Source organism: Mchenga conophoros, linkage group LG16 (assembly GCF_057382185.1).
Source record: "Mchenga conophoros isolate Kocher_MC1m ecotype Shallow Benthic linkage group LG16, M_conophoros_male_GT1.1, whole genome shotgun sequence".
Taxonomy (NCBI): Eukaryota; Metazoa; Chordata; class Actinopteri; order Cichliformes; family Cichlidae; genus Mchenga; species Mchenga conophoros.
The window spans coordinates 17985749-18010832 of NC_140541.1; the positions used below are offsets into that span (position 1 = coordinate 17985749).

At 39.9% G+C, this 25084-nt stretch overlaps 1 protein-coding gene across 10 annotated transcripts in view; it reads right to left on the reverse strand.

Annotated features, from left to right (window-relative positions):
• Nucleotides 1–25084, reverse strand: part of mcf2lb (mcf.2 cell line derived transforming sequence-like b) — a 49189-nt gene that overhangs the window by 7685 nt on the left and 16420 nt on the right. For all 10 annotated transcript variants that reach the window (XM_085248905.1, XM_085248907.1, XM_085248904.1 and 7 more), the window contains exons 2-24: nt 18187–18270; nt 17001–17115; nt 11910–12000; nt 8522–8641; nt 8268–8384; nt 7095–7244; nt 6848–6972; nt 6132–6246; nt 5940–6059; nt 4671–4862; nt 4384–4575; nt 4012–4171; nt 3279–3337; nt 3098–3183; nt 2880–2946; nt 2675–2790; nt 2493–2562; nt 2305–2397; nt 1866–1958; nt 1635–1760; nt 411–632; nt 225–317; nt 55–133 (exon numbers count right to left, since the gene is read on the reverse strand). In XM_085248905.1, the coding sequence (XP_085105031.1) occupies nt 55–133; nt 225–317; nt 411–632; nt 1635–1760; nt 1866–1958; nt 2305–2397; nt 2493–2562; nt 2675–2790; nt 2880–2946; nt 3098–3183; nt 3279–3337; nt 4012–4171; nt 4384–4575; nt 4671–4862; nt 5940–6059; nt 6132–6246; nt 6848–6972; nt 7095–7244; nt 8268–8384; nt 8522–8641; nt 11910–12000; nt 17001–17115; nt 18187–18270 (2685 nt within the window). The remainder of the gene's footprint in view (nt 1–54; nt 134–224; nt 318–410; nt 633–1634; nt 1761–1865; nt 1959–2304; nt 2398–2492; nt 2563–2674; nt 2791–2879; nt 2947–3097; nt 3184–3278; nt 3338–4011; nt 4172–4383; nt 4576–4670; nt 4863–5939; nt 6060–6131; nt 6247–6847; nt 6973–7094; nt 7245–8267; nt 8385–8521; nt 8642–11909; nt 12001–17000; nt 17116–18186; nt 18271–25084) is intronic.

Sequence of the window (25084 nt, forward strand, 5' to 3'; positions counted from 1 at the left end):
AGGCATAAGTTATAGAAAAACTTTCATAATGGCTTTCATAATACATGAATGTACCTCTGCATTCCTCCAGCTGGGTCGTCAGGACCTTCCTGATCTCATTTACCCAAGTGGTTTTGACTTCAGCCGTTGGTGCCTGAGACAAAAAGGATGTACACCCCTCAAAATCTAACCATTATCAGAGTATTTGCTCAGTAGTTGTTCTTTATTAGTCTTTGTTTATTTACCTGAACAATATAGACTTCTTCTCTGGAGTTGCACCAAATTTCAAACTTTTTGTTGTCTCCTTTTGCATTCTCAGTGATGCCCACGGCTCTCATCTGTTCAATAAACAGTGAAGAGAAATATGCATCTTTGTTACCACATCAGTAAAAAAAGAATCAAATGCAATTTGCAACCTTAGATGGGCTCACATTCAAGGACTGCTTGAAGCTGTATGAAGGAGCTTTCTCATAACCTTCCCCGTTCTCCTCTCTCCTCTTGCAGAAGAGCAGGGCCTTCTCGTGGAGGAAGAGGTGTCTCTGCATGGGCTTGAAACGGGCCAGATCCTTAACCTTGGCATGGCCTTTCTTGTGCTCGGTCCACACACTGAATGACCCTTGCATAAGCAGTTTACCCAGCTCACTCAGATTACCCTGAGAAATGAATGGGTTGAAGGGAAGAGATACTTTAATTTAAAAACAAAAACACGCTGGATATGCTCTAAAATAGTTTACAGATGCCCAAGTTTGACTTTCACACACCTCAGTCTTTATGCCAAATGTAGCTCTCTTTTGTGCTGTATGCCAGAGTTATCTGAAGTGTCACGATTATGACAAATATATCTTTCTAAATAATTTATATATACACTTGTAAGTGGCTGCCAAGTTTTAACAGGCGCAAGAGCAGAACACTTGTCTAATTTATCCTAATTTCAAAGCTCTCACGTCACTTATCATCATGTTTCCATCTGCTAGATGAAAGTAACAGTGGAATTCAAAAGGAGTTTCACCTTTCTGGACCTTTATATCTCAAATGATCTGTTAACACTTGATCCTTTGACATCAAGGAAGTCGAAGGATCATGTCAGCTCTTTTCTCCCAACAGTTTTCACAGTTTGCACATTATTTTTGAGTGTTACAGATTTGCATATCTGGGCCACAGATATGTTGTTGCAGTGCAGTTCTTTAATGTTTTAAATATCACAAAATATGTAGACTTTCTTACTCGAGTCTTTGTTTGAACTGATTTTACATTTTGATTTAAAAAAAAAAAGAGCTTTCAGTTTTGCTTCATGGATTGTAAAAAGCTCTATTATATCATTTAAAAGAACAATTTCACCTCAGAACCTATCTGACGTCCATGACATGTCAGTGACATACACTAAAGTATTGGCTGGCAACTGTTATTCCTTGAATTCAGGTGTTAACAGTCCCATTGCCACAGGTGTAGCCTATAAAATCAAGCACCTAGCCATGCAGTCTCAGTCTACCTTCACAGATATTTGGGCACCTTTGCAGCAGGCCAGTTTGTGAAATTTCTTCCCTTCTAGATATTTAACTATAAACTGTAGGTTATGGTGGCTCTGAGAGTCCATGTAGTGGATGCCAAGCATCTGTTAGGTGACTGATAAACTCTGCGCCTGTTTAATGTCTCACCTCAAATCCTGTAATGGCGATAAGGTGCATGGAGTCATTGACAGCCTTGAGGATCCCCACAATGGAGGTCAGCGCATCCTGCAGGTCATCAGCCCCTTCACAGCCCTTACTGTACTTCAGCATTTCCTGAAGTTAGAAAAAACCGAAGAAACAGCTCATAGCAACCACACGAAAACAGAAAAAAACAGTTGTAGAGTCTGTTTGATTTGTGGCCAACAGATAGATTCACACCTTCAGTAGCAGCTGGTACTTGGTAATCCTCTGAACCGGCTTCAGGAGATATGAATCTAAACCCAGTTTATGCTCCAGCTTTTTCTGGCATTCCTGATGTAATAAAAAGAAAATGATGTCAAATAAAACATTAACACCTTTTTACTCTGCCCACCTGAGCGTAAATCTCTTTTGAGCTACTGTATCTCACTGAAAAATGTGTTTAACTTGGTAACTTGAGTTGTTATATAATGCTGTGTTTTTCAAATATTATAGCTTTTAATTTCCCACTGGACGCTGGAAAAATCAGTTTGCAATTTTTGATAACTAGGCAACTGAATTTAAGTATTTATACAAATGAGTTTTTAAAAATATTTTTTGGGAGGTTGTTATTTCCCCAAGCAATGAAATGTTAAATGGGTTAGGCTAACACAAATGTGCTGACGGCTGATTTGTTCACCTGGAAGAAGGCGCAGTCTGAGCACTGCCTCCACAGGCTCTCAGAGCGAGGTTTGTTATGACAGTACTTCTCATAGATCTGCAGGTCTGTCATCTGAGGGGAAAGCAATGAAAAAGATTTGTACAGCACAGTCCCTTCCTTCAGTAAAATTTGTTGTGTGCCTCTCGGCTATCTCACCCTTTACTCACCCTCTCTAAGAAGCATCTACCAACCAACTCTGGGCAGTCTGTGTACTGCTCCAACTCCCTCAGAAAAGTTCTGGTAAAACAAAAAAAAAAAAAAAAAAAAAAAGATTTTGAATGTGTTTATTGGCCTTGATGTCCAACACAGGACAGATATGATCAGTGACCACCAGATGGCGCTCCGTTACCTTTTGTGAAAGTGGTAAATTTCCGGCATGTTGCCAAACAAAACCTCCTTTTTGTTCTGCAAAGGCGCAGGGATAAGGTGAGACATTGCTGGATTATCCATCTCAGAGGCGTATCCCTGAAACAAACCAACAAAAGCACAATATGAAATACCCAGAGCAGGAAAAACAGAGAGCGCAGAAAACCTTCTGTGGAGTGATTCTACACCTGTAAGACACAGAGCAGCTCCTCCACGTAAGCCCTCTCAGTTTCCAGCAGCTCGTTCATAACATGTCTGCAGAAAGGCAAAGGCAGAGAGATCAAGTAAGGGGTTTGGTGTACTCAGATAGCTGCACGGAGCTTTAGATCCCCAGATAACCCTTTTCACACAGCCCATCTGCTGTGTAATTTGATTACAGATGAAAGAGTTAGTGTTGATCCCTCACCGCCTGAGCACTGCCAGGTTCTCCTCCTCCTCTGACAGAGAGGTATGTCTGCTGCTACTGTATTCGTTCTTCAGTTGGCCATTTCCCTAAAAAAAAGGGGGGAACATTGGATATGGAACAGACTCCAAAGTCTTCAGAAAACACTTGTACAACAGTTTACAAACAGAATCTTGAGTCTCACTTTTTCACAGTTGCCGGAGTCTGTCTCTGAGCATTTCTTCTCCAGCTTTGCTCTGCGTGCTGGGGATGTGAAAATACAGGGATGATTTTCAACTTATTAAACTATGTAATAACTATTAATAACTTTGATCGTTTTAGCTGGTCATGAGGAATGTGGCATGATATTAGAAAAGCTGCATTCAAGGTTTCCAAATACTTTATTATTGTAAGAAGCTGGTTTCAGCTCAGTAATGCTTGCAGCTTGAAACATCCTTTTTGCAACATGTATATTATACATTGTGTGGCAATTTTGTACAATTAATACAAAGAGGTTATGTGGTTTCTATTACTGTCAATGCTTCAATATACTGACTAATAGAATAGCTGTGAAAAACTATAAATTAACTGGAGAGTGTGTAAAGGCCCTTGTATGTAAATGTGTAGGATGCAGGATAAATAAAGAAAATGTATACATTTTTTTTGTCGTGAAAATAGTGATTTCAAGCTAAAAATATAAGATTTTTTTTATTTCCTTCTACAAGGTTGTTCTGCAATAAGTTATGTATCCTTATTGTGTTTGAACAGTGGAAAATGGACTGTTAATGCATGGTCTCAGGTATTGCACACATAAGAGCTAGAGACAGCATCAACAGGCTTCAAGTAATGCTAAGACTGAAGAGCACAAAAACCTGAGAAAGTCTGAAAAGGCTCTGCACTGCATGACGAGTGTAATGTACGGCCGTGTGAAGACTGACCAGGTGAGCTGAGAGGGGATTTGATGAAGGCTTCGGGTCTCGGGGCTACTGGCTGCACAGGCCTGGTTTGTTTAGCTGCTAGCTTCTTGAGGCTGACTCTCCTCTTGTCAAACATCTCCTGCATGGACGCCTGCTTCTGGAAAACTTTCTCCACTTGGTCCTGATGCACAGGAAGCCACCGGAAAAGTGTCACCATTAAATGTGTTATTGATGTATGCCAACATCAGTAAAGTCGTAACACAATAATCTGAGATGAGATATTATGCAATGTTAGACATTAGCACTAATGTGGTCATTTTTGTTGGCGAAAACCTCAGCGATGTGACGTTTGAATGCAACACGTGTGTTCTCCTCTCATGTCAGTCCTCTTACCCTAAACTGCTGGTTCAGCACGGCCTCGTAGTCTTTCCAGATGGTGCTGAGGTCTGTCAGCTGATTCTCGCCTGCATTATCCAGGTAACGTTCCAGCTCCTGCAGGGCCAACTCTGCGCCCTCATGTGACTGACATTTATCAACCGGCTGAGAAGCCAGCAGGTATATGCCATCATCAACCCACTTTGATGCCTGCAGAGGAGAGCAGAGGAGGATGAAAGTGGAAAAACCAGAAACAACACAAGACAAAGGGACTAATGGGGGCATGTATGCAGTTGTCTTCTCACCCGCTCCAGCCGGTGGTGTAGCTCCCTGGCTTTGAGGAGATGGTCCTTCTTGGCTCTCAGATTGTTGTTCACAGTTTCACTGATTGTTCTAAGCTCACTGCATTTGGGCTGAATGGAGTCCTCAGCGTAGTGGGACTTCTGGATCAGTTCATCACCCTCCTGGGACAAGGCTGCAGTTCTGACCAGAACCTCCTGAGGACCAGTGTAGTGCAACAGTTCAGTTCTGACCTCAGCTCAGCGGACAGTTTGTTCCAAAGAACAGGACCACAGTTATTGAAAGCACACTGAGATGACCTGAGAGGTCCAGTTGGGTTATAGACACTGAGTGAGTCAAAAATATATGGGGTTGTTGTGCACACAGGTATTGTGCTTTGAATGCACTGTGCAGCTGTGACACGAATTTTAGGAAATATAAGCCTAAAAGCTCATATTTAAGAGTTCCTGCAGAGTGTAATGGGATTTTGTCCAGATGAAGCTGCTGATGTAGTTTTGGTTCTTGATTTAAAGCTGATTGCACTACTTTTTTATTTAGGTCTTTCTTGCTTAGTATGTGGTTCTGTTGGTCAGTGCATAGCATGTTTCAATTTGAATTACTTACGCTTTTACTTTAAATTTGTTTAATTTTTTGTGTAGATTGTTGTATTTTTAGACACAACCTTGTTCTTTTTCCACCCTTGATGTCATCTGAGTTCCCTTGCTCCTTGCTAACCTTCCTTAAGCTTTGGTTTTCCTTATTATCTTTATGGACTTTAATTATTCTCACAGTTTGGGAGAAACTCATCTAGTTTGATGTCCTTAAGTTGGACTTTTTTAGTGATCCCTGCGTCCTCTGTGCAGTACTTTATTAGATAAACGCACATTATGAAATAAGAAAACTTGAGAAAATTGCTGCACTTTAGACATTTTACACATGAATATGAAATATAAAGATGTTTAATCACATTTCATGATGATGATGATCACTATTATCTGTTCTATCAACCTTACTATATAAAATCGCAAACAAATTAGTCATTTTGAACAAAATGAAGCACATCTCCGTTTTTTTAATTTTCTTACATGAAAGTTTATTTAAATATCATTTAATTTCAATCATCTGCTAAAACACAGCCGGTGATTTGTTTTTGGAGTGTAATGTAATTTCGAAATGACAAAAAAGAAAGCAGAACACCTCCCCTCCACCCCCATCCATATTATAAAGCATCTTATTCAGCTGTTTGGGTCATGATTACACAAAGCTTTAATTGTGATGATTCAGGTGTGACTTACACAGACTTTCTCCTCGTAGGTCGTGAGCTCAATGAAGATGTGGTCAGCATGGGCTGGACTGATCCCAACCTCAGAGAAGGTTGCAAGTTTCTCAGACACCTGATCCAGCAGAGCCCTCACCTGCACCAGAAACACAAGTTTTGAAGAGATCCAGTATGCGGGATTTCAATATATAAAAAAAGTCCTGCTCACCTCTCGGTAGTTATGCTCAAAGTGGCGCAGTTGAAGACACTGCTCTAGTTTGGTTTGATGTCTCACCCAGAACTCATCAAAAGCTCGTTCTGTCTCGTCCAGCTGAGACAGCAATCTGCCAGGCAAGGCGAGAAAGACGGAGAGGAAAGAGCCAGCGTTAAATCGAGCTAAAGCCGTAGGGGGAAAATTAATGAAGCAGAGAATGCTGACTGAGGTTTTCAGATCCTCTTGGTTTATTGTGTTTGCATGTTTTTATGCTATTTAGTGGCAATAACTATTATGATTATTGTGGAGATCGGTTCTCTCAATGTGCCTTAAAATACCGTGTGACCTCAAAGCATACTGACTTGAAACAATATTCCTAAAATAGCGAAAAGAGATGAAACAGGCCAGGAAAAAATATCTTGCATTTTAAAAAAGGCTTTAATTTTTGTTACGTAAATACATCAGGATGTGAAATGCCTTTATAATTCAGTGCTGGCCTGATATGCTTAGCTCTTAATTTTAACTTAGTTCAAAGCATGTCCGAAAAAAATCTAGGGAATCATTATTTATGAATTTCAAACAAATATTCATCCCACAAAAAGTTAAAAGTTCTGTCTCAATCAGCAAAGAAAAAAGTGCTCCTCTAATATCTCCTAATGTGCCATGACTGGAAGTTTTTTAGTTTTCAGTCACCGTCCCGCAGCTGTGCCACTGGCGTAACTGGTTCCAACCTTTGAACTGTAGCCAGATTCTCCAGTTCATCCTGGTTCATGTTGTGGTCGGGGTCTCGCACTACAGGCTCATTGATGCTCTCCAACAGCCTGCTGCCCTGACCCAGAGCCACCAGTAAATCCTCCTAGAAATACAGAGACAGATGGGGCAAGCATGCATTATCTGAACAGACCAATGAAGCAATTAATGCATATCATATTACTCTTGTAATTTCAAAGAATGCATTTTTATATTTGAAGGTATTACCTTCATTCTTTCTTTCTTGCTGGTGTGTGTGCTCAGAAGGATGGTTGTGGCCTGTATTTCATTTGGGAGTTCAGTTTCTGCCAGCTCAGTCCCAAATGACTGCAGAGTCTGTGCCGTTTTCTTTACCATCAGTGCAAAGCCTTCAATAGCCTGAGTCACGGGAGACACAACAGAGATTTTCATCGAGAAAATGCCAAATTTTCATTCTCAGGTGATGCTGATAAAATGCACTGGGTTCTTGTAACATGTAAAACAAATCATAAAGTGCACTTTTGAGGGGATTGGCTAGTTCCGAATTGCAGTCTGTAAGTAGAATACTTTATGACAATATCGTCAGTACTCAATTTGCAAATATCACTTTACATTTTGATCTTACTGTATAGGCGGAGGTTAAAGTAGACTGGATGGATCCAGTTCTGGCACTTTTAGCTAATAAGTGATCAAATCTTATCAGCAGTTTAATATCTAATAGAACCGAAAAATTTATTTTTCATGTGCTGCAGCCAACTTACAAGCCAGCTTCCACGTTAAACACAAGTAAGGTGTTCATGGATAAACAGAGTAACACTTATAACCTTCAGGTAATTTCAAATGCTTCAAAAAGTTTAGCAAATATCAGCAAATACAAACTATTTCTGTACCGTTTGGACCACAGTGTGGCTGCGAGCCAATTGTGTGTGGTATAGCAAGTTCCCTCAAAGAGATGGAGAAAGGTATAAGACAAAGAGGACAGGAGAGGAAGATGAGAAATTATTTTCAAAGGCATCTGATAAACTGGAAATTTAAAGCTTATGTAACCATGCTTATTCTTTGGTCATCAGATGTTGGACCTGTACATGGTACATACTGTATATATGTGCTGGATGAAAATGCTGGGGATTTTAGTGCAGGCTGTAGTGGTTAGTTTACAGCACTGTGGCACACAGACTAAGCAGTGCAGGTTGTGGTGTTCATTGTAAGTGGTTATGTCAAGGGTAGCACATTTCAGTTTAAATTAGATCTTAAAGTATTATTTTTAAATGATCCCGCCCCTAATCCTTACAGCTGCATTGAATACTAGAGTTCTCCCTTCTACCAAAACCCACTTTAACCCTTGCTTACAGGCATGCAGAAAAAGGTTTTTTTTTTTTTAAATTGTCTTATAATCAATGGATAGTACTGAACAGTACATACTGTGCGGTGAGAGATCCACTTCTCATGGCAGTACTCCTGTGTTCCCCCGAGCTCCTGGGTCAGTTGGGTGCGATCAATATAAGAGTGCAGCTCAGTTATAGAGCTCAACATAATCACCTGAGAGAGACAAACATCAACATCTTTGAGCAACTATATTTCTTCTTCATTTTTTTTCCTATTTGAGAGGAGAACACAAGTCACTCATGGAATAGACACAAGTGTGTTTTTGCACAGGAGACCCAAAGAGCACGCACCGGCACCTTCATCTTGAACTCATCCTTGTTGAACTTGAAGAGGATGTCGGAGAGTGTGCGTTGCAGAAGGGTAGTGGGCCTCAGAACCAGAACCAGCTGGAGGTTCCCTGGGAAGGAGCCCTGACATAGGAAAGGAGACCGAGTATGTAGTAAGGCAAGCAAGTCATCACACTTCAGTTGTACATGTTCTGTTTTTTTCTTCTTTTGTTTTCCTGCTGACAGCATGGACTTCTCATATATTACTCTCCCCCTTTGTCTCTCCTTCCATCTCCCACGTGATAACACCGATGTGAAGAAGCTAGTAGACTACCAGAGAATGAAGAAAATGTGGAGGGTGCAGGGCGCCATCGCATGCCAGGGACATTAATCTTCATGTCTCTGAGATGCTTCTGCATGAATAATGAGGCAGACGGCGTATTCACACATGTGTGGAGGCACATTCAATCAGGGTTTCCCCTTACTCAGTTGACATTGTCAAGCTGAACTGGCATAGTTTTGAGTTGTTTGGTGACAAGGAAGTTATCAATTTATCTCCTTTTTAGACACATCTATTTCACATCTTATCCCTGTATCTGAGGAGTATTTTTTTAGCCCTTTTCACAGCTTGGCTGCACAGTATAAACACTAGGGGACACGTCTATAATTAACTTGATTATTTCTTTGCAAAAAGAAAACAAAGACAGTTGCTTCAAACAACATACTCAGCACAAAAACAGATTTCACTAAGCAAAACAGTTTTGCTTCATGTGTTCAGAACATCCACATAAATCCTTTTCATATGTATCTTTCTGTCCATCTACCACACACTCTCAGCCAACAGACCCAATAAAAGCTAATTAAAATGTCATGATTGACACCCACTGACAGCATGGAGGGCACAAGCTGATCTCCCTTCTTCAGGCAATACAATAGATAATGCAGCTTTAATTAGCTAATGACCTAAATGGATGGTTTGTCTGATTGGCCATCCTCCTCGAGTGAGTTGGGGAATGCTGGTCCAAGCAGAAGTGAGAGCGAATACATTGTTCATAAAAGAAATCCTCTTGGGAGCAGCATTATTAATGGGATTAATAAATCAATCCATTGTTTGTCCTTACTGACCCGCTGGAAGAAGGAAGATAACTGGTTAAAATGGTCATTCACCATCTGCAGAGATGAATCATGCAATCTGCAGAACATATGGCTCTGTTTGTTAGTGGTAGGTGTTATCACAAAACAGGCCTGTTATTAATTATTTTATGATTAATGGATCTGGCAGTCTTGTGCAGAAACAAATCTGAAACGAGTAAATGGTAAATCTGGTAAGATTCTATATTTTATCACCATCAAAAAACCAAAATCCTAAGAAATATATATGCAAATTAATATCTGAGCCTGTGTGTAGCAAAGCCTGATATATCCGATTCCTGGTAAGAATCCAGAATAGCTGTTAGGAACTTTAATGTAATGTATTGTTAAACCTTCAGAGAATACATTGAACAAAGGCACTGCTGTGAGTCCTAGTGCACTAGCTAAATATAGTCCAACTAACACAGTGTGTTTTCTAAAACAGTCGCAGGAATTAAAAATATATATTTTTAGAAATATAACTATATATTCATGTGCAGCAGGTTATCTTCTTTAAATTAAAGTTCTCATAGGCTAAAGGCTACAGACAGTTTTGGGAGCTGACACTATATTATATATCCAGTCTTAGCTTCCAAGCATTCATCCATGTTGCTTGGATCTGTTGTCTCTGGCAGTCATGCACTACTTGCTCTTTGACAATGGCTGACACACACACGCCTCAGGAGGAGCCTGATAAATGACAAGCTTTAGGTAGTGACAGACTTAATTAAGACCAGTCTACAAACACTTTCTCTCATAAGACTCAGCTCAGCTGTCCTCAAAAACACACTGACCCACATTCAGGCCCACAAGCCCACATATGCACGAGTACACACATCTACATAGACATGCACATGCACAGCAAAAGACAAAGAGCATCACTCCTCAGCCGCCTTATTTTCTCACAGACACAGACCAACACACAGACGGAAGAACCTCCACTCTACAGATAGCGCCACTTTTCATCACCACGTATTTAACAGCCTGGTGGAATCACTTCAAGCAGAGTATTAGTACAGGGCTGACTGAATGGCCCCTTATTACCAGCCTGTCAACCTGTAAAAGTCTGCCTTGTGGGATTAATAAAGCTTGATTTAATTTGAAATGACTGAGTGGGTCTCCCATATCTCTGGAGACAGTGGGTGGTAATAGCCATCATTTGCTCTCCCACTCAGGCATTTCATCTTTTTATACATCTGCCTCCTTCAGTGTTTTCAATAGACACGTGAGGATCTGCTTCACACAAAAAATGCTGTTCTATGTAGATTTCCTTAAGGAAAACTGTCCTACACACCATCTTTGTCATCTGCCGTGTCTGAAAAATCCTGAGATTCTTTTGATTCCAGTGGAGCAATTCTATGATACTGGAGATCAACACAGTAGCTCATTTTTGTTACATAAAGAAGCTACTAAGCCAAAGAAAAGTGGCCTTCTTTCATTAGTATATGAATCATGGTGCTTGTCAGCAGTCCATTGGTTTAGCTCCAGTTAAACAATACTGAGAGATTGTGTAAGAGGGTGATTCCCACCCCCATCTATATACACTATGGAGCACTGCCAGTGCTTCATCAACTCCCTACAGAAAGCCTGAAACATGGATGATCATATAGACACTCTGGCTCACTGTACACAAGTAAAGCCTGGGACAAATGAAACATGCTCCAAAATAACATTCTCCTTATTCTGTTAGTGTCAGTTTTCCATCTAAAAAGAAGCAGGATTAATGAGCAATGGAAGAGATTATATCAGAAGTTCCCTCTATCCTGATGTATCATGCAGCAGCTGAAAAACATACAAAAGGCTACTTTGCTTAGTAGGTTGTGCAGGAGTCCTTTAAGCCACTGTGAGCAGCATTTAAGTGACTCATTTATACTAATTTACTCAATTGTTTATAATAGAGGCCCAAATATCAATCAATGTAAAGCCAAGATGATGAGTGAAAGATTTAAACGAATGTGTGAACAAAACAAACACATTCTGCTGTATTTTCAGCTTATTTTTCCCCATAGCTGTGAAAACACTGGCTGTGATGGTAATGGTCGAGAGCTTATGGCTGTGCTTTCTCATATATTAGTGGTGGAGCTGTTAAGTAGAGGAAGTTACAACATCTCTCTGAGGCCTAATAAGCTTCATCCTCCCATGGGTGATGGTGTACGGACAGTTCCTGTCAAACCTCGGTCCCCTCACTCTCACAGCTGATGAAATATCTGTTTCTGTCCCAGTGAGACTCATGCAGAAGGCAAGTGCATGCTCAGATCTGCAGAGGCAAAGACAAACTTACTGCAATACGAAGCAGGGTCCCCTTTACAGCTGCCCATCGGTCTTGCCGGCGATCAATCACCAGGATGAACCCCACGCCTGTTGACGACAAGCTGGAACACACAAGGAGGAAACATTTTCAGCACAAACTAAACAGATCTGTTGTGACCAGCTTGATGGTTCAAGGGTGAGAAAGTTAGCAGCACAGTGAATGTGGAGGATGTCATATCAGTTTGTTTGTTTGTTTTACATGGAAACAGCATGTACTACAACCAAACGACAGACAAGTAGGGAATTCTTTAAACACAAGAGCTTTAAGAGGTGGGAAAAAATCCTCTATGGCACAGAAGTGAAGCCAAGTGCCTGTTCACAGATTTCAGTTTTGTTGTGCTGCTCTTTATCTTCTTAGACAGCTGGCGCCATCAATAAAAGGAGATACTGTGAAGCGCCTCCAGATTTCTTGGCCACCAGCCCCCAGCCCTCACTTCCCCCATTCCCCTGCTCTCCTTTGTGGTCCCAGTAGAAATGGGGAGGGGATGGGTAAACACTGACAACAACTACTGACGGCCGCACGTGCAGTTTACCAGCAGAATCCTATCTACACTACCTGAAACATGTGCATCCTGTTTCAGGTAGAGGTAAAGCACCGTCATTACCTTTCAAGCAGAAATATTCCAGTAAGCTTCAAGTATTTGTTTTCACATCTTTCATTCTGCAACTATTGACTGCGTAGACAAGGTGGCAGCAGTTAAAAAAAAGAGCGGTCCGTGTAACAATGAAGGCAAAATGAAAACACAGTAAAGGAGGCAGATCCCAGTGTGTTGTGCTGTTTGAAGCAGAGGCAGCCAAATGTTTAAGACCATTCCAGGATCCAGACTCTGCACCCCCTTCACTGCATCTGTGCGCTAACCAATGAGAGCTGAGAGCTGCTGGAATAAGAGCCAACCAAACCAAGGGTGCATAGCAATGGGCAGCTTTATTAGCCAATCAACGGATCAAAACAGATGTGAGGTTCTGAAGAACATTTACAGTGTGCACCCAAAGCTTGCAGTATTAGTAAATCTATTCATGTCTGCCTCTCTAGTTAATGCTGTTACTTACTGTATCATTTACATTAAATTACTCATGACACTTCCTTCCCCTTTCATCTTTTCCTTTTTCTCCTCCTCTATCATCCTCACTTTTCACCCCTGCAGTTTCACACAGTCATTGCTTTACAACTCATGTGCAGAGGTAAAGTGAGACAAGAGCTTTTCATCCTTTCAGACATTTATGACTCGTAAAATAAGAGGGTGGTTTATGCTGAACATCCACTGCCAGGGGATGGGAAATTTAATCATTTGGCTTATCAAGTAGTAGCACAACTTTAAAGTAAAGTATTAGCAGAAATTTGAAGGTAAATGTGAATAAGTGGATGTACAGTTTTTTGTGTAGCTATAAATTTTTTTGCAAACACTACTCATTTAAATATTCATAGATATTTTCTGGTGCTTTGGGGGCTGCGCATCCATGAGTGTCCTTCTAATAATTGGATTTCTTATGACAAAGGGTACAGAAGCACCTCGAGCTGTGAGTCGAGCTGTGAAAAAGCTTTTGCCCAAAGCCACTGCAGTGATGGGATGAGTCTCCTGGTTTAGTGGATATGCAACACATAACACGCATGGTACAGCTCCGGCCTCCTCTTGTCTTTTAACAGGGCAAAGAAATGTGCATCTGTGTTATATAATAAATAAGAAGCAATCAAATTGTTAATTTGTGAATCTATAAGAAACAAAATAAATTAAAATAAACTTTAATTTGGATTATGCTTATGAAAACAAGACCATTCGCCTGACTTCTAAGGGGGATTTTCTCGCAGTGATTGTATCCATGTTAATTTAATGTATTATGAAGTTGAAATGATTTTCTCTAGCAAAGACCAAATTAATATAGACTTAGATCAGAGACGGTGTGATTTCAGAGAAGTCATTTGGGCCTCTCTTTCTTTCTTTGGTCTTTCATTATCAACAAAAAGCTTACAATTTGATTGTACACACTAACAATTGTAGTTGTGTCTTTGTTGGAATATCACACAATCTGTGTATGTTCAGACAAAACCAATCACACCAATTTTGAGACCTACTGCCAAAACATAGCTGACCTGCTTATAGGTACCTGGCTAATGTGTCTGAGGAGGGAGCATTCCATCAGTATTGTCACAAAAATTGATATCCGGATGCTAATCGCTACTAAAAATGACTACAAAATTAGATACTCAATCAAAATATTACCAAAACCAACAGTGCGATCTTTGGGTCCACCAGTTGTGGATAGAGCAGGCACAGAGCCCCTCCCCTCACTAGCAGCTGAACACATGAGTGGTAGTTGACATTTAAAACAGTGAACAACATTTTATGAGGAATTTCAAGAGGTCAGTAAAGCTCCTGTTTCAAGAAAATTGAAGTATTGAACATTCTCACATGTAACGTTAGACATTTAACTATTTGAATGGTCACATTAGAGTGAAACTGTCTGTGGAAGTACTGAGGTTTCATTTTATTTTCGGCATCAGTCTGCAAAGTGTGATATGAGGAAGACATTAAAAGTCATATATAATTACTTCCGTACTTACTATAGTAATATAACGAATGTAGAATGTTCTGTTCACTGATTATCTCATTCTAAAGGTGAGAGTTCAATTTCCTCAGGCCAGTTCTCAAGGTCCTTGCATGGTTTTTGAAGAATTACAAACTATAATTATTTGATGCTTAATACTGGTTTATTTAACACGATGCAAAACAATAACTTGTATTCACATTGTCTGTGTCAACATAGTGTAACGAGATCTGGCTGAAGGACTGATGAAGTTATGTGATGGCAACGTATCTGTTCATCCATCCCTCTATAAGGCACAAGAACTGCTGTTCTACTTAGAAATATTAGCAGATTTCAGTGAAAGCTGGACATGGTGTTTATTTACTGGGTTTAAACCCAAAATGAGCTTAAATCCAAGATCATATTTGCTGTTATATAGGCATTTTTTCATTTTGGCAAGCATTGGTAGGTCCCCTATGTAGTGGAACCACTGCAGACACTGGATGTGCCATATTAGAAATTCATACAAGTAGTGAGGAAAAACAAGGTCCAAATGTAAGTGACCTCATTTATATCTGGACCTTGCTGCGGACCTTCTGATGGAGATTGGCATTCGCAGTTGTGCTTTGGTAAAAAAACGTAGTTATGCTTGTGTTGTGATGTGCATGTAGTAAATGTTATATGCTGTAAACTGGATTTCCTCCATGCAGTCGTTATTTATAAAGTACTCTGCAAATCCTAACATTACGGCTAACAAGTGGATTCTCCTGTTTCGGTGCAGCTAGCCAACGATAAAGAATCAGTTAGTGAAAAAGACGCAGAAAGTGAAAAAGACAGTAAAAATAAAGTAGCCACCATAAACTGCTTTTTAGTTTTAGCTTCCTTGCTTTCCACTGAGTTATCGCTTCTTTCACTAGTTATTTTACATAAACTAATCTAAGTCTATTAGCAGCAACCAACCTACCAACCCTGTGACATCACATTCTGTACTGGCACAAGATGTTGCAATGCATTTGCTAAAGCCTGTAGCTTTAAACACTTCACAGTCACAGACTGTTAAATCTATCACAATTCTTTTAAGAGTAGAGCTCCATGGTCTTAACCTTCATACGTAGTGTTTCATGTCCACTTTAAGAGTGCACCAGTTTAATGCCCCTCCCCCCACAGTCTGTCTGCTGACTGTATTCCCCAAGATACACAAACCATTTACGGGTTCATTTACTGAGTGTTGGTGGATGCAAAGAATAGAGTCAATTAATTAGATTCCTTCATTCACAAGACAAGACCCAAATTAGTTTAGTAGTCAACACATCCCAGCAACCAGCCAGTCAAGCATGCACACGTACGTATGTATGAGAGTATCAACATAAGAAATTATGTCTACTATTAATATCGATCCTGTGGTATTAATTTCAAACAAGCAGCAGCTGTCCAAGGTCAGAACAGACATTTGTCCCTGGATTCTGTGTGCCTCATTCGTGGTGTCAGTCCCTCAGGTATCTCCAGCCATCTGTCTGTGCATTCAGAACAGCTTGAGGCTGGCTCAGCACCATCTCACCCTGTGGCTGACCCTCACTCACTTGACAGAGTGACCAACAAGTAAGTGCATTACCTAAATTGTATCCAGTTAGGAAAATTAAGCCCATACTGAAATAAAGTTAGCCAAACATTGGCCAACTAACTCGGTATTTACTTCAAGTGATTAAAGCTCCACTGTTAACGGAAGAAAAGCTGTGCTGTGACTAAAGGCCATTGCAGTCACATGGATACAGAGACATGCCTCAGTGAGCAAGTGGCCATGTCTCTCTCACACACACACACACACACACACACACACACACACACACCCACACCCACCCCTCTGGTTAGCTGTATGCATTATTCAGGTTCAACCCGCTAGAATCACTGCTGGTTTCTATTTATACACAATGAGAAATTTCAGGCAGAATGAAGGGAAAGCAGGACATACAAGATGATAAGCTAAATCAAAAAACATAAAAAAAATATCATGATTTAAAGAGCCAGGTATTGATTATAAAAGAAATTTGGAGAAACGGTTGCTCCTGCAAATTTTTTCCTCTTCTCTCGACATCTGCTCTGCCCATGTGGACAAAGACTGAACTGAAGAACACTTATAAAATAAAGTGTCCGCGGGAATCCCAACTGGCCCTCTTCTTTTATACAAAGCTATGAGGTAATTGAGTCTTCCTCTTTGAGCAATTCTAGAGTGAGGCTGTAATAAGTTAACTACTGCCATCTACTGGCAGACTTCATACACTCCTTCCAGTACATCACTATCCTTCCTCTAGTTTCAGTTCAGGTGATCAGCATGAAAACTTCCCTAGTTTGAGCCACTTTCAAAGCCTTTCTATTTTATTACATAATATTTGATACTGTCTGGGCCACATGGTTTATCCATAAACCTGGATATGTTCATCAGCAGTACTTTGTTGCAATGACCGTAGAGAAACCAAGGGAAAGGTGACACAGGGTGAGCGAGATGAGACTTTAATTAGAGGTGAAAAAGTTCAGACTTTACCTTGGGACGCTTGTCAGGTAGGTCAACACGTTGTGAAACTCCTTGTCTGTGATCTCCCCAAATGCAGGGAATTCTGGGAACACAATGATGGGGCTGCCATTATCTCCTCTTCCTCCTAAGAAAAGGAAAACAAGATACACTGAAACTTTCCAGATAAAATAGGGGGTTCTGTAAGAATGGTTTTTGTTTAATAGGACATAAGAATAGAATGAAAAATGCAGTCACAAGGGGGCACTGATGTGAAGACTAGATTGTGATACTGGAGACTGGACAGAAAAAAATACTATATATTCACATAAAAAATATAGTCTTGTAGGCTCTCGTTCTCTTCAACAGACAATCGGCAAAAAGCCACTGGTTTCATGTAAATACATGTTTTCTCCAATACTGATCTCCAGCACATGATTTAAATGTTGCCTCAGGTGTGAGACTTTGAGACTCAGAGATCATTTACATGAAATAATGACAAAAAAGAAATATTCGAGTGTTCTCACTCTCAATAAGATGATGACAAAAGATTATATAACAATTAAAGATGGAAGGATAGTAAAATAATAAAATGATATGAGACAGAGGGATGCTTCAGTGTTTGCACACAGTGAATAACGTTGACAACAACAGTCTCACCACGCGCACGCACGCACGCGCATGCCTGTCCCTGTGTGAAACAGCTGCTCTGTCAGCACTCATGACTAGAATATAAATCTCTGCCTTTTCCTTTCCTCATCACTATAGCAACAGCAAGTGCATGGTCATGGTTTCAACGTCTGCTTAGATCTTTGTCTGCAAAATGTTTTCTCAATTCTGCCACAGCCACAAGGTCGCCTCTTGGACAGGATTTTTGTCACTGTAGGACTTGCTGTAGCTTGAAATGTCTTTAAAATGATGCTAAAAATACACTTTTTTGGAGGTGAAAACATCTAACATGCAGAGGCGGTAAGTCCAAAAATTCCAGGTAACAGTATCAATGAAGCATGGGCCGTAACGTGATAAACCGTGAAGAGGAAACCGATAGAGGGGAAATTTGAATGGCAAATTAAAGCTGTCCTGTTCAGCTGAATTATGAAAAATTTAAGAGGAGTGCTGATCATTGAAAAATAGCAAACAAAATGACAAAGAACCCAGATCCGGTGAAGCAGACAGACAAAACAAAAAGGAAGACAAAAAAAAGACATGGCAATTTGACCTGAAAGGAAGGCAAACTTCTTTTGCAGGTCAGGAGTGATGTCAGCAGCGCGGAGAGGACAGCTGTCCAGCTGCATGATCTCATCTGGAGAAAAAAAAGTTACAAAATTATAAGTAGCAATACATCTGAACCGAATACACAAAGTTTAGCAAAGTCTGACAGATTAATTTGAGGATTGTTTAGACTGTCATGGTTCTAAAAATATGTCTACCATCTCTACACATAATTCATTAATAAAACAGTATATTGTGGTGCATTTTCATATATACTTCATTTCACCAAAACGCAGGTTACTTTTGCTGTAAACAAACAGTACTGATATGTTAACAGGCTTTGTCAACAGTTCTTGATCTGCCCATGTGCTCGCCTCATACAGATTAAATTAATCAGATTAAAGGTCATTCCCCCAGTTGGAGATAGAGATTGTAATTATACTGGGGATCAAACTAGAGGTTAGGGAGCCTTGTAGGCTAGACAAGCTGTAACATAATATGCAGAAGTGGAAGGAGATTTTAATCACGCAACAGACAACTTTCCAAAATAATCTTCACCACAAAGCACAGAGAAACAGATTAAATACATATTGAAAAAGCTTTACAGATTCCAGTTTCTGAGCTTTTAACCCTCATGAATATGTATTAAAAGGGACTAAAAACATACTTTATGTCCTCGGTTGGCCTCTCACTACAGTTTGAGTAATCAACTCTTAAATTAACATGTTACTTTCTGCTGAACTATTCTGGTTGCATCACATAAGAGTTTCGGTGTTCTTTTCAACACTTCTCAATGATTTGAAGCAGAAGGGGCTCAACAGGGAAACTTACTTTGGTGCACCAGTTAGGACTGGGCAATCATGAATTAAGACTCTGGCTGAAGTGGCAGGGTCGCTTACTGATGTTGGCACAGGCTGCTGTGATGAAGAGGGCAAAACTCTAGCAACACTCACAGCTGATTTGGACTACTGCGGTGAATGCTGTAGGGGTCATGACTGCCTGGTATTTTATATGCAATGGAAACTATACAATAACAACTGCCCAGAGCTCAACTTGAAACTGATAGTCATACATTATATACATACAATAAAAAAAATGAACATCACTCACTCCCACTGTTAAGACATGTAAACTAAGCCACCTCCACAGCATCCATAAAAAAGCAGTACTCTACTGTAATCCATACATATCATTCACATGTTTCTATATCAAAGATCTAAACAAGCTCTGTGAGCTTTGTTGTGTTTTATTTAAAAAAGTTTTTTATTGGTTTTGAGCAGGGAAAACAAGCAGAGAAAATGTGGCACTGCTGTAATGAACTCTGTGCCATTTGCTATTACAGTTTGGTATTTAATTATTTATGCTGAGATGTGTTTTATGTGACGAGCTCAATAATATAAGTGTTACACTTGCCCCAGTGTACCAGTACATCTGTCATCCTGTCATTAACTTTCTACAGTTACATTTAAGCTTCAGATTTATTCCTAGTGCTGATTGGCTGCAGAAGTTTCACCTTCGCTCATATAAAACCCAAGAAGCTGGAGCTTCTGCTCCCTCACCTCCATCAGCACAGGCATTATTCCTGTGTTACTTTTGCAGTTGTGTTTATTATTTATTAATTATGAGTTGAGTAGAAAGTTAGTGGCAATCCTTTTTTCAGTTGTGGTTCGATTAATTTGGGGAAGAAGCTTGAATCAGATGTGTGGTTGTTTCTGGGTTTTCTTTCTCTTGCAGCAGCGTTCTGGCATCTTTTACATCAGGTTCTTTTGAGCCATGGATTTAAGGTCCATAATGAGACCTAATAATTTAATTTAAAAACAGAACATGGGCAAATCTGAAGCACCACTCTATTTAGTTCCTACAGAAACATTCATGTTCACTAAGCTATCCAGGAACAGAAATCTGTATTATATTGAGCCAAAAGAGAGAAAGAACATTTATTTGTGCCATCAAGTTTCTAGGAGGGGAGTTTCCTGTAAATATGGATGTGAACACAGACATACTGCTTAAGATAAGACTGAAGAGCAATATTGACTTTTGGTATCAGTCTGACTTTGTTTGCTTCATTTTCCTAAAGCACATAATTCACACTGGATTCACATGTTATTGTTTCACTGTATCAAAAGTATTATTTTATTCCCTCATCATTATGATCTTTTCTTTGAAAAGGACATTAGTGGGGCCTCTGTGGATCGGGCTTGCTCTGGCACACCTCCTGGTTGCTTGACTGCGTTGGGATCTGTAAAGTCTGCAAGCCCAGGCTCTTCTTTATTTTGTGATGTGGCAGTGTCCTGACTGGAGACTGCCACTGGTCTGATGCGCTATATCTGCAATCGATCATTGGTTTTAATGTTGTGGCTATACTGCAAAGCTGTTATGCTTCTTTTGATATCTATAGCAAGAGTCCATCCATAAACATACATAAGGAAGGGGGTGCCTAAAAAATATACGCATGGAAATTATTAGAACTTAAGAGAGACAACATAACGGTAAATTAAATGGTTTGTTAAGCTCATCCTAGCAAACTCAAGACTTGGTAAGCTGACAAACATTAGACTCTAGACTCTACATGCACACACGAAACATTCAGAAGAAACCCAATGTATAGAGAAATATACAGAAAAGTCAGACGACTAGAGTCTGTCCCCAGAACCATACCTGTGTCCATGATATTCGCCAGAACAAAGCATAGACAAGATATGACCTGGTGCTTTCAGTCCATCATACAGTAATCCTCATTGTTAACCATAGTGTTCCCTTCTTTGCTGTGCATTTTAGGTGACTAACACCCTCCCTTTATGCAAACACTTGTCTTAGTGTAGCTTAAACAAACCAAAGTCTTAGTGTCACTCTTTGTTTGACAACAGGTCATATCAGGTTACTTGGCCTTTGGGTATTACCACCATCATTATCAGAGAGTTAGTGTAGTGGGAAACAAAAACATGTCACTCTCTTCCCTTTTCAAACAAAGCAACACACATATACACTGTTTAGTGATAAGACTCATTTAAATGTGCAGTCTTCGTCTGTCCTTTGAATCTGTTTTGCTCCCAGCTGTTGGCAGGGAAGCCCGAGGACTATTGTAACATTTATTGAGAAAAGGAACATATATATGTACACTAACTAGCAGTACAATAGGGGTTTCCTTTTTTACTAATAAGGACAAGACTGCAATATTCTTTTTAATCCAGGAAGTCAGACTGTTATAAATGGCTCCCTTGGTGTGTACAAACATGATCGGTGCGATCGTGGCTCAAGAGTTGGGAGTTTATCTTGTGATCGGAAGGTTGCCGGTTCGAGCCCCGGCTCGGACAGTCTCGGTCGTTGTGTCCCTGGGCAAGACACTTCACCTACTGGTGACGGCCAGAGGGGCCGATGGCGCGATATGGCAACCTTGCTTCTGTCAGTCTGCCCCAGGGCAGCTGTAGCTTGCCTCCACCAGTGTGTGAATGAATAGTGGAATTGTAAAGCGCTATATAAATGCAATCCATTATTATTATATAAAAAGTCATCATGCCACTATATCTCAAAAAGAAGCAATCTTTCAGGTAATCACATTGCTGCAATTGTATCTAATGATATAGCTTAAATACTTTAAAATTTGTTTAAATGTTGGGTACTGCAGGATGTGCCAAAGCCTACAAAGACTTGAAAAACCTGGAAGCTATTCTAGTGGTAATTCGATTTTAAGTCAACATACTAAATACAAGTACAGGTGACTTAAATGTATGATAATGCTTTGATGAAACAAGTTTCTAACGTATTTCATGTTAGTATTGACAACAGATATGGCAGATGGCATAACAGATCTTGATAAAATAACATAATAAGATCATGTAAACATGTTGATATATTAGTTTAAAAGCACCCGAAATAAATGGATGACATGTATTTATTCATTTCTCACATGCTTCACCTGTATATGTCATGAATATACCTGCAAACTGTTGCTTTCTTTTTCTCCTGTCCATATGTAAGCTAATATTGTTTTAACACATTAACCCCCCCCCCCCCCCCACTATTTTACACAAAATATGCTTTTTCATAGTGTAGTGGAATATGTCCTTTTAAAGAAAACAATAATAACAATAAACTGTTACAATTGCCCCCAATAGATTGTCACAGCCAGGGGGAGCCGACGGCGTGTAGCGTGAAAAAGAGACGAAACTGCATTTCAAACAAAAAGCGAGCCGTTTATTCAGGCTGATTAAACCTGAATACAAAAGGCAAATAAGGGCAAAAACTGAACTAAAACCTAAACTCGGGAAACTACACTGTGGTTATTATGATTAAACTATAATAACTATGACTACAGACAGGAACATGACTCTGAGCAGGAACATGCAAATAACTATGATGAAAAAACATGAACTGAGCAGAATCATGAAAAACTCTTAACCTGACGTGACGCAGAAGGAATTAACACCGACGACTTGACGCTGAACAAAGAAAGACAGTGGACTTAAATACATCCAGGAGGTGATCAGGGGAAGTGGAAACACATGGGGAAACAGCTGACACAAATGAACATAGTGACGTTACAGGGAGGAGTAAAATTAAACACACTGAACAAAGAAACACAAGACAAACAGGAAAAAACAAAACGTGAAACATGTGACATAACACCGGCTAGACAACATGAAGCACACAGACAAGAAATTCATGAGAGTAACACAGAAGACTTAGGAGAAACATAAACGAAACGAAACTCAAGGCAAACACATGATAATCCTAGATCTTAACATCCTTTCAATATAACATAATAAATCACAAATGCAAAAATAAACACAAAATTCTGGGTCACAGACACAGCCACAACAGTACATTAAAATCCTGGGTTCTAGTTACGAACACCTATGTTATAATGGGCTGTTGATGTAAATTTTTAACACAGGGATAGAACTGATGTGTCACTGTGACCCACTAAAGGGTCACAGTGCATGCATCTTTTTAAAGTTCTGTGTATAAACTAAAAATGCAGGGCACATGCAAGCCAAGAAAAGAACACGTGGTCAGTTTAAAACAGCCCAACAATGAAAGATAATGTGACATTTCAAACACCAAGAACTGCTCTTCACCAGATTTTCAAAATGTTTTGTACTATGAATGATTGCGTAGAGTGATATTGGCTTAATCATATTGTGTTTGACTATAACTGATCTAGCAAAAAGTAAACATATCAATGCCGTCAGTAATTTTCAGATGTTAAGATTTTTGATACACACTGGCCTTCTTCCAAGCTGTTAAGAGGAGTTAGGAGAAAGCAGCATTAAACAAACTCGAAAAAAAGTCATTTAAGAAATCAATCAGTAACAAAGCGGCCAAGAAAATAGGCTTTCAGCATTGTTTTTATAGCCACCTTATGTGTAAGAAACCAAATTAGCAATAAAGGGAGTGCACGTCAATGGCATGACCTCTGTGAAGCCTATCACACGTGGTCCTGTACAGCCTCTGTTTACTGTAGCAGGTGGTTTTAAATCTTGCATGACAGCTGGAGACCTCTGAGGTGGACTCCAAGATTACACTAATCTGCCACATCCAGACTGACGCATGTGTCCGAAGTTCAGTAAAGTGTACATTTCAAAAGCAAAAACCTGACCCAGTCCCCATCATCAGTCAAATAATCGGACTCATAATCTCCTTCACTACATGTTTCTGTAGCACTAAGCTTGGACAAATTTATTGTGCATTACCCTCCTAAATGTAGGTGTGCAGACCATACTGATCACATACTGACTGATTGAACCTCAGTTTGTTTTAGTAAAAATCCTCTTTTCTTTGAACTGACTTAGTTTTGTCCCTTCAACGCTTTTAAGGCCAAGCGATAATAAAGGTTCTCTACTGACTGACCCCTACAGATGTTAATCGGAACAAAAACTCTTTTCCTCTTTTCTCTCAAATTAACCTCAAGCAAGGGTGTCGCCCACAAATGGCTTTTTAATAAAAGAAACCAAGCAAGTGGATATAGGCTCAGATAAATGACCATATCTGATGTTCGTAACTTGGTAAAGCAGTGTTGTTACGTCGATAATGGCCAGCAGTGCCTGAGGTCATTGGACACAAAGCTGCATGAGGCTAGCCATCTGGAAAGCTCTCACAGGTGCTCGCAAGCTTCTAATGTGCTCAAGTTCACACAGAAACCTCCAAGAGTTTCCACTTTCTGACCTGCCCAACCACACCTTGCACCCAGAATCTCCCACGCAGATCAAATCAAACGCCGGCCCCGACCCAGGCCAGCAATAGCTGCACTGTTTAGAGAAAGGGGCTATTCGGTTACCGAAAAGTCTCCCCCTGAATATCCGATCTGGCTCCTTTTTAACAGCTTTTTTGTTTTGATTTGTTAACATAACCTTATGCATGGTTACTTTCTATTATGCATTATTATTATTACACATTTTTATTAGAGTCTTCACACCAATTGTATCTCCTATAGCCCTTACTCTACAAATCGTAATTTTCTCACATGCTTGCATAAACTATTGCCACATGCACAATGCTAAAAGCCCCTCTGGCTGTGAATTGAAACAGTATCAGATACTACAAGACACTGAAACTATGACGTTTTTTTTTTTTCCAGTCTGTCTTTCTTTGTATTTTCTCTCCTCAGAGTATCTGTGGTGTCAAAACAACCTAAAGCGAGACAAAGATGTACGTGTAAAAGAGCACTCTTTACATTAAGATGACCGAGATGCTATTATTAGAGCATTCTGATCTTTAGTGATACAGTAACTATGTCTGTTACAAAAAATATTCCCTCTAAATAATTTTCAAGCAATTTCAACATTCCCTGTATACTCACATACAGACACACAATCACATACCACCTGCTGGGTGAGGCGCTAATGTTCTTTAGAAAGCTTAACGACTGGGATTAGCGACCACTCACGTACACGTTTGTGGGCAAC